The sequence below is a fragment of the Pan paniscus genome, chromosome 10 (genome assembly GCF_029289425.2).
Source record: "Pan paniscus chromosome 10, NHGRI_mPanPan1-v2.0_pri, whole genome shotgun sequence".
Lineage (NCBI taxonomy): Eukaryota > Metazoa > Chordata > Mammalia > Primates > Hominidae > Pan > Pan paniscus.
This window is the reverse complement of record NC_073259.2, coordinates 69,385,767-69,397,835: the sequence shown is the minus strand read 5'-3', so window position 1 is coordinate 69,397,835 and position 12,069 is coordinate 69,385,767. Positions and strand designations below refer to the sequence as shown.

Sequence of the window (12,069 nt, the reverse complement as noted above, 5' to 3'; positions counted from 1 at the left end):
TTTATTTAACTGCAGCAATCATTTTACTATGTATATGTACAGTATACCGTCGTATTGTACACCTCAATGTCAACTGCCTTCTTGGGAACACATAAAGACATAAAGTTGTGTTTATGCCATTTTGTTCTCTATGTATGTGTTTCATTGATTTTACCTGAGGATGACCTATTATAGTAAAAATATGGCACATTTTCCACTTTAAAAAGATTCCAGAATGTTAGTAAATCTTTCCTTACTCTTGGTTCTGCCATTTGGTATCTTGAGGAGGAGCTGATTTTTGACATGAGCACCTGTTTTAAACTGTGCTGTGTTATTCTATTAACACATGCTATATTGACAGATGATACGATTTACTCAAGAGCTTTTACCTCAGAGCTTTGTTTTTCTATTTACCATGGAGTGTTTTTCAGCATTCCATAGTCAAAAATAAGCCTGGCACCTAGTAAGTCAGTCTAATTGTGAAACCTGCTATGATACTCAGTTTCAAGTTCCTCACTGTATTTTTATTAGTAGATTATTATGTATTTAGAGGAGAAAATTTCCTTCTAAAATATGTAAAAATTAAAAATGTTTTATGTATCACTTTTTAAAGGTTACAGTCTTCTTCATACCTTGATGATTCGAGTCCAACAGGTTTAATGAAAGATACTCATACTGTAAACTGCAGGAGTGTAAGTATACTTGTAAATGATAATATTCATGAAATAAATGAACAATAAAATTTGCCCCTTGTTGATTATTTCTTTTAAGAAAAGAAGGCATTCTGTCAAAAAAAAAAATGAACCCATTTTGATCGCTCAGTGATTTTTAAGTGGCTTTGTGGAATAGTAGTTAAGAATGAAGTTGCTGGAAGCGTAGTATCTGAGTCCAAGTTATGACACTTACTGGGATGTAACCTCAGACTTTTACTTAAACTCTCTGTGCCTCAATTTTCTCATTCATAAAGTAAGAATAATAATATCACTGATTTCGAGGACTGTGAGAATTAAGAGCTTAAATACATAAACAAAAACTCTTAGAACAGTGCCTAGCACACAGTAAGTGCTAAATAAATGGTAGCTCTTATTATCGATATTGTAATAGGTCCAATTTAGTAGATTAAATCTACTCCTTGAGGTTTGGAAAAAAAAGCTTAAATAATATAAGCCACAAGATAAATACCACATACTACTTAATTCAATTGAACAAATACTAGCTATTTGAAATGCATTATTGTATATACAAAAATTACTAAACCTAGTGCTATCTGGAAGACTAAAATACAGTATAATTCTAATTTAGCACAGACAACAAAAAGCTCTAAAGCAGGTATGTAAATCAAGCAGTATAAGACTACAGGAGAAAGGAGAAATTTTATCTGACCAGGGACAAACAGAAACTTGAAAATACAAATATCAGAGCCAGGCATGGTGGCTTGTGCCTATAATCCCAGCTACTCAGGAGGCTGAGGTGGGAAGATCACTTGAGGCCAGGAGTCCAAGACCAGACTGGGCAATATAGGGAGACCTCCTTTCTAAAAAAGATTTTGTAAAATACTAGCCAGGCATGGTGGCACATGCCTGTAATCCCAGCTACTGCAGGAGGCTGAGTCAGGAGGATCACTTGAGCCCAGAAGTTTCAGGCTGAAGTGAGCTATGATCACACCACTGCACTAGCCTGAGCGGCAGACTGCAACTGTCTAAAAGCAAAAAAAGAAAATATAAATGTCATGTCTTTTTATACAAATATCATGTCTTCTGCTTTATTATTTATTCACTTTTTTCATACAGTTAGCACGTGTTTATTAGGTATCCATTTTGCGTGAGGCAGTATGCGAGAAACAGATTTATGTGGTAGTAAAAATGTCTAAGTAGTGTACATTATGTGTAAGCATTCTATAGATAAAGTATGTCAACTTGAGACAGTATAGGCAAATGATTTCCTGTTTTATGAGCTACACGGATTATTAGATTGTTTGGCCTGTAACTATATAACAGTATAAGAACTTTTCAGTAACAGCATTTGGTTTAATGTTTCCCACTCCAAATCAATATTTCCCATAGTAGTTTTATATGAGGTATAGTTTTGCCATCATTTTATAAAAACAGAAATAAACTTTGACCCCAAGCATTTGTGGTCGTGAACTTTTTCTTCTTCATCCAAAACTTTTCCTTACATATGCACCTTCAGTTATGGCTCTTAAGAATGCAGGCTTTGGAGTCAGGTAGACTTGAGTTAGAATCATGGCTTCAACACCTTGGGCAAGATATTCCTTTAGGCCTCAGATTTATGATGTGTAATATAGCTGCCTCACGGTATCTGAGAAATGAGATGATGCAGGTGGAGAGCTTGGCACATGGTACTCGGGAAAAGCAAGCTTCCATATCGATGGTGGCAGTTGTAGCACTGGTGGCAGGCCAATGTCTGATAATTGCTAAAAAGTATTTATCTTGGCCAGGCGCGGTGGCTCACACCTGTAATCCCAGCACTTTGGGAGGCCGAGGCGGGCAGATCATGAGGTCAGGAGATCAAGACCATCCTGGCTAACACGGTGAAACCCCATCTCTACTAAAAATACAAAAAATTAGCCGGGCGTGGTGACACACACCTGTAATCCCAGCTACTTGAGAGGCTGAGGCAAGAGAATTGCTTGAACCCAGGAGGTGGAGGTTGCAATGAACCAAGATCATGCCACTGCACTCCATCCTGGGCAACATAGTGAGCCTCCATCTCAAAAAAATAAAAAAATAAAAAGTAAAAATAAATAAATGAAGAGTGTCCTTATTCTAGTAGGAACCTCACTGTTTGTTACTCTGGCTGTCTTTTCAGATGTCAAATAAGGAGTTGTTTCCACCAAGTCCTGAAATGGGGGAGCTAGAGGCTACCAGGCAAAACCAGAGTACTGTTGCTGTCCACAGCCATGAGCCACTCCTCAGTAAGTTTTCTTTGGGAACTGCTGACCATTTTCGTTTATCAAAACCCCCCTCTTAATCACTATGTTTTCAGGCACAGGAAATTTGTAGAGAAGCAGATAGTTTTAAAACTAAGGTTTTTTTCAGTTGAGCACATTGGCTCACACCTGTAATCCCAGCACTTTGGGAGGCCAAGGCAGGAGGATTGCTTGAGGCTAGAAGTTCAAACCAGCCTGGCACACATAGCAATAACCCATCCCTACGAAAAAAAAATTGTTTTAATTAGCTAGGCATGATGGCTCATGTCTATAGTCCTAGCTACTTAGGCGGCTAAGGCAGGAGGATTGCTTGAGCCCAGGAGTTCAAGGCTGCAGTGAGCTGTAATTGTACCACTGCACTCCAGCCTGGGTGACAGAGTGAGACCTTGTCTGAAAAAAATAAGTAAATAAATAAATATTTTTTTTGTTCAAACTTCTAAATAACAATAATTGTACTCAATCTTAAAATGGATGCTACCATTGGCTGGGCATGGTGGCTCATGCCTGTAATCCCAGCACTTGCCGAGGCAGGTGAATCATGAGGTCAGGAGTTCGAGACCAGCCTTGCCAACATGGTGAAACCCCATCTGTACTGAAAATACAAAAAATTAGCTGGCCATAGTGGCAGGCACCTATAATCCCAGCTACTCGGGAGGCTGAGACAGGAAAATCGCTTGAACCTGGGAAGTGGAGGTTGCAGTGAGCCAATGTTGTACTGCTGCACTCCAGCATGGGTGGCAGAACAAGACTCCATCTAAAAAAAAAAAGGATGTTACTTAATGGTTCTGTCATTAAGAATTCAGTTATCAATGGAATCAGCTATGAGTATTGGTAAATACACAATTTAATTAAAACCAAGGTATTTCTATCTAGGAAAAAAGGTCCATTCCCAAGAATTACCGAGAATTCATAAAGGATAGAAGTCAAAAAAGTTTAAGATGTAATCATTCATTTTAACAATGTTTATGCAAAGTCCAGATCAAGTAAATTGAGTGACGTGGTATTTTAATCTGTTTTATGCTGCTATAACAGAATACCACAGATGGAGTAATTTGTAATAAACAGAAATTATTTGGCTCACAGTTCTGGGGACTGGGAAGTCCAAGAGTATAGTGCAGGCATCTTATGAGGACCTTCATGCTTCATCTTCCCATGGCGGAAGGCAGAAGGGCAAGAGAGGGTAAGAGCAAGAAAGCAAGATGTGGGAAAACTCACTTTTATCACAAACTCCCTCTTGAGATAACTAACCAACTGCCATGATAATGACAGTCCATTCATGAGCACAAAGGCCTCATGACCTAATTACCTTGTATCAGGCCTCACTTCTCAACACCATTGCATTGGGGATTAAGTTTCCAACACATGAATTTTAGTGGACAAATTCAAACTATTGTATATAGTTTCTTATCCTCCATGACTGACATTGCTCTGCTAAAGCATACACTAAAGAGAAGCAAAGGACTTGAAGGAATTTGGATATCCACTTTAAACACACATAGAGTCATATATTTATTATCTGAAGTTCCACTGTACTTTGACACATATATACAAACCTTTGGTTGGTCTTTATCTGCATTTTAACCCTTAATTTTTAGAACCTTTTATCTCTAAATTAATTATCATCTCCATGGTTCCTACTTACTTCCTTTTTCAATAAAAAATCTGATTTATCTCCCTTTTATAAGAAAATTCCAAATCTTTAGAAGATGCTTTTGTCTCAGGCTTCTCATTTCAGTATTAAACAGATAGGGTTTTTTCACAAGCAAATTAAATTTTCTCCTTCCAGGGTTTAAACACACACACACACACACACACACACACACACACACACACACACACAAACATACACTAAATTCCCTAGCTTCCTTCCAGCTCTCTGAGAGTCTGTACCCTTCAGCAGTGTAATTTCCTATTAGAAAACTCATAGACTAGCTTACTTCTCTGTAGCAGATGAATTAGGTGCAATTTATCTGACAGAAGATTGTTATAAAACTAGGTAACCCATTTAAAAATACATCAGCCGTCTGCAGCTTAAGATATATACTTTGCCTTCAAAAATACATTTTATGGTTTTCTAGCCTTGCTTTGCCATTTTTTTATCACAATCATTCTTTAACCTCAAAGTGTGTGAAATGTATGACTTTACTGATCACCTTTACTTACATAGGCCTGTATTTTAATTCATAGGTGATGGTGCACAGTTGGATTTCGATGCCCTATGTGACAATGATGACACAGCCATGGCTGCATTTATGAATTACTTAGAAGCAGAGGGGGGCCTGGGAGACCCTGGGGACTTCAGTGACATCCAGTGGACCCTCTAGCCTTTGATTTTTATCTCCAAAAATGAGAAACATTTTAAAGCATTTCATTTACGAAAAACTGTCTCAACTATTCTTAAGTACTGTATTGATATTGTTTGTATCTTTTATTAATGTTCTACCAATTTTTATAGATTTGCATCTTCCTGTCACAGGGATGTGGGGAAATATGTTTTCCTCCCAAGAGAACCAAGTTTATTATAGACTCCTTTATTCAGTGAAATGGCTTATAATCCACTAGTTGCCATATTTTTGCTACAATATTTCTAACCAAGAATACTACTTACATATTGTTTTGGCTTTGTTTTATTTTTGATGCAGTTTTTTTTAGTTGAGGTAATGTAATATATTGATGTTTTCCTTTGTGTCTAAGATTCATTTATAATAGTAGGTTTGTATAATTTGGAACATTTTCCATTCCTTGCGAATTTCCTTAATTGAGGATAGGGCTTACACACTTCAAGAAAACAGTGAGTACTTGAACATTTAAAGGGACAGTGCAATTTATAGTCATAATCACATTGAATACTGTATTTGATCTTTGGAGACTTAGGCAAGCACAGAGCTGGGATATTTATGCTCAGTTGAGCACTTTAAGATGAATTTTAAGTGAGATGATTTCTTACTTAAAATTCAGAAAGTCAAAAGAGTTTCAGCTTTCCTTACAGAAAAGGAAGGATCTTGGGCCCTAGATCTTGGGGATTAACCTCTGCATATAAGATTTACTCTTAATAGGCCAGACGTGGTGGCTCACGCCTGTAATCCCAGTACTTTGGGAGGCTGAGACGGGCAGATCACTTGAGGTGAGGAGTTCAAGACCAGCCTTGCCAATATGGTGAAACCCTGTTTCTACTAAAAATACAAAAAAAATTACCGAGGCACTCACTCTTGAGGTAACTAACCAACTCCCACGATAATGACAGTCCATTCATGAGCGCAAAGGCCTCATGACCTAATGGCACACACCTGTAATCCCAACTACTTAGGAGGCTGAGGCGAGAGGATTGCTTGAACCTGGGAGGCAGAGGTTGCAGTGAGCCGAGATCGCACCACTGCACCCCAGTCTGGGCAACAGAGTGAGACTTCATCTCAAAAAAAGAAAAAAAAAGATTTAATATAATCACTGAAGATCTCTACTATAGATAGATTAGGTTTTTGACATTGGAAACATACTTAGGGATAGATTCGTCCTAAAGGAAAAAAGTAGGCCCGGGCAGATTAAATGTCTTGTGTAAAGTCACACATTAAATTCATAGAGTTTTAAATGTTTAATGTATATAAACCAGTTTCTTTATACACATTTGGGAAAACATTGGTCTCACAGGTTAAATGATTAACTAACTGACCCAGGAACTAGTTGTAGCTTTCTAAGTAATTAGGCAATTACAGTTATTGCCTGTAACCAAAGGTAATAAAACAAATGACAAGTACATGTTTAAAATTATGAGGCAATGAGAAATAATTTTAAAACCAATTTTCTAGTTATAATTTAAAATTTGGAGAGCATTTTTAACAGTAATTAATCCAGAGGTGGCTCAAATTGAGTATAAGAATTAAGATTATTTAAAATACTGCATGTCTACCTTCTCGGGGATCATACTTTATAACACTTTCTGCTTCAGTAGCTCTTCATAGCTTGCCAAGTATGCTCCCATATTTTCTCTCTTGTGCCTCGCAAATGAAAGTCAGATAGGCTGGGAACTCATGGGGCAGCCCTCAGACTTCTATGTGGGCTTCAAATCCAGTTTCCTGTTCTATATGGTGCTACATCTTTCCAGAAAATTTCCCTCGGAGCCCCTCGCCAAAACAAAGCATTATTTTGACCCTGCATGCTATTTCTTTAGCTGTAGGTGATAGATTAGAACTTCTGTCAGACATGTTAATGACAAACATACCAACAGACAATAACCAAAAGCAAATGTTTCCTTCAAGTGTGAAATGTGCAGGGGCTGCGTGGGCAAGGATGTATTGGCACACTGTCCTCTTGAACTGATAGTGTCCCAGCAATGTTGGAGGGTCGGCACCATTCCTGGTCCGACACTTGAGGACCTGAGAGACATCAGGTTTAGAATGAGCCAAAGAAATCCTACAAGATGGGGAGAATTGGTGTGCAGCAGCCTAGGCGTTATAGTTAAGTGTAAAGAAGTATGAAAGATCCCCTGTGTTCTCTAAATTGAGCAGAGGGGCCTGCCTACCAATATCACTTTTTAGGGGACTGAACCATTGCAGGTTAGACTTGGCTTCCAAAGAGTCTGCCTAAGCCAGGGGTGGCAGGGTAGGCCATCATGGCTGGATGGCCTCAAAAGCAGATGGGGGCAGACTTGCCCTCGTGATGCCAGGATTTGAGAGGCAGAATTTCTAGAGGGAGACCAGTGCTGCCTCGCACAGTGGCAGTTTTTTCTCTTTGCAAGAGGAGGGGCTGTTCAATTCCATAGACCAGTGGGCGGATAGCCAGTTGAATACTCTGTGCATGGTTTGATCCTTTATTAGTTCGCTCTAATATTTTTCTGTAGATCCTTTTGTCCTGGACTCAGAATCTAATCCATGCATCATATGATACCGTAGCTCTCCTAAGGTTTGTGTTTCCTTCAAAATGTTTTAGTTTTCTTCTACTAAATTTGATTTTTGCTGTTAGAAGTGACATATTTTTATGGTATACACTATGTTCCTTTTTTCTCCTACAAGTCAATTTTTTGAATTTTCGTGAGAAAGAATATATCTACAAATTGCACGAAAGTATCATAAAAACAGTACTCTAGACTTTTCTTTTCTTTTTTTTGAGATGGAGTCTCACTCTATCGCCCAGGCTGGAGTGCAGTGGCGCGATCTTGGCTCACTGCCATCTCTGCCTCCTGGGTTCACGCCATTCTGCCTCAGCCTCCAGAGCAGCTGGGACCACAGGCGCCCGCCACCACACCTGGCTAATTTTGCTTTGTATTTTTAGTAGAGATGGGGTTTCACCATGTTAGCCAGGATGGTCTCGATCTCCTGACCTCGTGATCCGCCCACTTCGGCCTCCCAAAGTGCTGGGATTACAGGCATGAGCCACTGCGCCCGGCCTACTCTACACTTTTTTTAACCCTAAGAATTACCACTACAGTAATGTAGTGGAGTGGGAAGAGTGCCTAGAATCAGAAGACCCTGTTGAGGCTGAATTTAGCTGTATGACCTCATGCAAGCCATTTAAACTCTGTGCCTCAGCGTCCTCATTTTTAAAAGGAGGTTTGATCTCTATGTTTACTTCCAGCTCTGATTCTGGGATTCTAGTCCACAGGACTTGGGTGTTAGGGTGGAACCTAGAAATGTGCTGTCCAGTGCAGTAGCCACTAGCCATATGTGGCTACTGAGCACTTGCAATGTGGCTAGTACAAAGTGAGGTGTGCTATCAATGTAAGATACATACCAGATTTTGAAGACTAGTATTACCAAAAGAATGTAAAATATCACATTAATAATTTTATATTAATTACATGTTCAAATGATATTTTGGATATACTGAATTAAAACATTAAAATTAGTTCTACTTGTATCTTTTTACTTTTTTAATGTGGCTAGAAGAAAATAAAATTATACATGTGGCTCAGATTATATTTCTATTGGACAGTGCTGCTCTAGAACATTGTATTAAGTGGTTATTATTGAAGTAGACCAAAGTTTATACCATAAGGATATTTTTCCTTAAATACCATGTTTGAAGAACAATTATTTATTGATCCTTGAATCTGTTAAGATCAAATAACAAGTCTATCCATGTTACCAAATTTAAACTTTTGAAAATAATAAACTTTAAAATATCAGATGTGTTATTACAGGATGATACTTGGAATCAAGTGAAATGAGTTATATGGTCATCACTAAATTTAGAAATCTATTGTGAAACAGAAAGACAAACAGGAAAGTACAGAATAGAGACTTTTAGTAAATAAATGGAATTTAAAGGAAAGTGTTTATTTACAGTGTCACGACAGAAAAGGATGTCTTTGTCGTCATAGTCTTTGAGGGATCTCCGTAAAATCCGGGGCACAGGTACAAGAAATAGCCAATATTTAGTTCCCAGACCATGTTTAGTAGTGTCCAGTTTCAGATCATGCTGCCAAGAGGTATCTCCCCCTCAGGTGGGTCATCACTGAGCTCTGGAATTGGAGACTCATACTTGCCCAGCACAATGTTACGGGCAGACAGGCCGACATCTATGATTAGCTAGAAGCCATAAAGAAAAGCTGCTAAGTGGCCACTAGGTGCCACTTTTCCGTTTTTGTAATGCTTTCATTAGCAGATCTTTTTTTTCCAAGCTCCATGGGGCCTGTGAGAGGCATTTATGATTTTTGTGCCTACAATAAGTCAGCCTGTCTGGTGTGAGTTGTTTTATGAGAAATGCTTTCCAAGGGAGGTCTAGGAAGATCCTGACACATAAGAACTTTGGCTTAGAGAGCTTTCCAGGTGTGGTGCCAATAAAAACTGACCTGGAAAGAAAACCTGTCCAGCACGGAACATGCTTTCTGAACTCACTTGAGAGTGTATGGTGTACGTCACTTCTCATATATTCTTGAGTTTAGATTTGTCTTTTATACAATTTTTAGCTCTTTTCTGTGCTTGTCTGTATATTGGTATTTTTAAATTTTTGTGGTAAATAATGAAAAGAGTGAAATTATATTTTATAATTACTCATTTGTAGTTTTTTTTTTTTTAATTTAATAAACTTCCTCCGAAAAGTGCGCCCTTAACTACTTTCTAATGTGGAAACATAGATTAAGGAAACCATCCAGTGCCCTCAAACCACTGGGCAGAGGGGTACATTGAACTCTGTTACTATATATATTTCTGGGTATGTTCCCCAGGGTATACTAACTGCTGTAACAACTCCAAAATCTCAGTGGTTTAACCAGTAAAGGTTTCCTTGTGCTCACGTCAGACTCCAACGTCATCAGCCTTATCTGTCCCTCTGACTCTCTCCTCTTCCCTTTCTGCCTCTTCCTCATTCCATCCCTCAGCTTTGCTTTCCTATGAGCTGGTTTTATCTTCCGGTGGACCCTCTCCGCATAATGACACTCAGAAGTTCCAAGCATATATTGTTCTTATACCTGACAATTTCAATGGAAAGAGAGCCTCTCTATTTCCTAGTAATTCACATGCAAATATGCATTGACTGGGCCTCTGGATCAACTTGGTCTACCTGGACTTTCTGTTGTGTGGTTGCAGTATCTACACTAATTCTAGGGAGTCAACCATCATGAATTACAAGGTTCTGTTGTCCCTTCTGCAGATAACCCTGTCCTCCCTCAGGCCCCAGGCTGTCTAGCTGTTGGCATCTGACATCTTTTCCCCTTCAAGGATGCCTTTAAAGTTTATTTTAATTTGTTTAATCAGAATTAAAATGTTAGGAAGGAAAGGCAAAATAAGCAGTAGGTTCTTTCCAGGTCAACAGGCTGGAATATACAGATTAGCCAGGCTGTGATACATGCCCAACCTTGGGTTGAAGTTTGGCGAGGCAGCCCTGTTGGAATCTGGGGATCTCCCATGGGGATCTTCCAACACATTGGACTCTCCTCTTCCCCAGGTCTCCCACTGCCAGCACAAGAGGCTGTGAAGGTGAAGAGGATACAGATTTAAGAGATTTGTATTACAGAAGTAGGATGGCAAGAACTTGAGGACCAATTGCATATGGGAAATGTTGAAGCAAAAGCAGTGAACAATGACTCAAGTTTCTGGCCCCAGGGGTCTGGATTGCAGTGCTGTTCAAGAGGTAAGAGTTACATGAGGAGAGACAACTTTGGGGTAGAAGATGCATCACTTCTAGACAAATTGTGTTCAGGTGATGTCTAGTAGATAGTTGGATATGTGAGTATGGAGGATGGGAGAGAAAGCTGAGATGAGCGGCACACTGAAGCTTTTGAGCCTCAGTTTCTTCATTCGTAAAGTAGACTTCATTTGTAAATACCCTTGCAGAGCTTTAGTGAGGATTAAATTAGCTTACGTAAAGTGCTTACACATTGTCTGACAGTAATTTTAACAATGATCATTATATGTTAATTTATAAGCTCTACAGTATGATAATACATGTTGGAAATTAGTGTTATAGAGAAGCTTCATCATTAAGTTAGTAAAAAATTCCTGAGACTATATAGCAAACAAATATATAAGTAGTATAACAGTAATTTAAGCCTTGCAAAAGTTTAACCCAAATAACAGTATAAATTCATAACCAATGGGAAAGCGTTAAGTACCTAGAGAACCCAACTGAGGTAGGGTGTTTGGGAAGACGTATATCTACAGCACAAAGAGGTAAACAATTTTGTTTGCTAAGGGGGACATCTATAGGCATTTTAAAAGAAAGTTGAAATGGTTCCTAATAAATGACATCATTTGTTTCAATGTAAGCACTTATTTATCCTGTGCTATGCTCTTAGAGACAATTGAAAACGCCACAGTCCCTGCTCTTAAGAGACCACAGTTTGGTAGAAAGACAGTGGAAAGCAGTAACTATAGAATGTGATAGCTGCTACTTTAAAGGGATGTGCAAAGTGCTAATAGAGTATGGGAAGGTCAGGCTTTAACTTTGCTTGTGAAGAGTCATCAAAATATGTTATACTCTGGCAGTTTTTTCCTATTTATCCAGCCCAATGGTTTTCAAATTTATTTGCATCAGAATTACATGGAGGACTTGTTAAAACACAGATTATGGGTCTCCTCACGCCCATAATTTCTGATTCAGTTGGTCTGACTTGGAGCTTGAGAATTTGCATTTCCAGTAAGTTGTCATGTGATGCTGAGGCATCTGGCCTGGGGACCACACTTTGAGAACCGCTGATCTTGCCATTC

General features: G+C 38.8%; 1 protein-coding gene across 11 annotated transcripts in view; it reads left to right on the top strand.

The window, feature by feature from the left end:
- Positions 1–11,292, top strand: part of BMAL2 (basic helix-loop-helix ARNT like 2) — a 93,794-nt gene extending 82,502 nt beyond the window's left edge. For 10 of the 11 annotated variants that reach the window (XM_057299483.2, XM_057299482.1, XM_034936133.3 and 7 more), the window contains 3 exons: positions 593–671; positions 2,809–2,914; positions 5,117–9,965. In XM_057299483.2, the coding sequence (XP_057155466.1) occupies positions 593–671; positions 2,809–2,914; positions 5,117–5,253 (322 nt within the window). In that variant the 3' untranslated portion in view covers positions 5,254–9,965. Of the gene's footprint in view, positions 1–592; positions 672–2,808; positions 2,915–5,116; positions 9,966–10,807 lie in introns of those variants that run through there. The other variant, XM_063593133.1, reaches the window with a different exon arrangement.
- Positions 11,293–12,069: the final 777 nt, after the last annotated feature.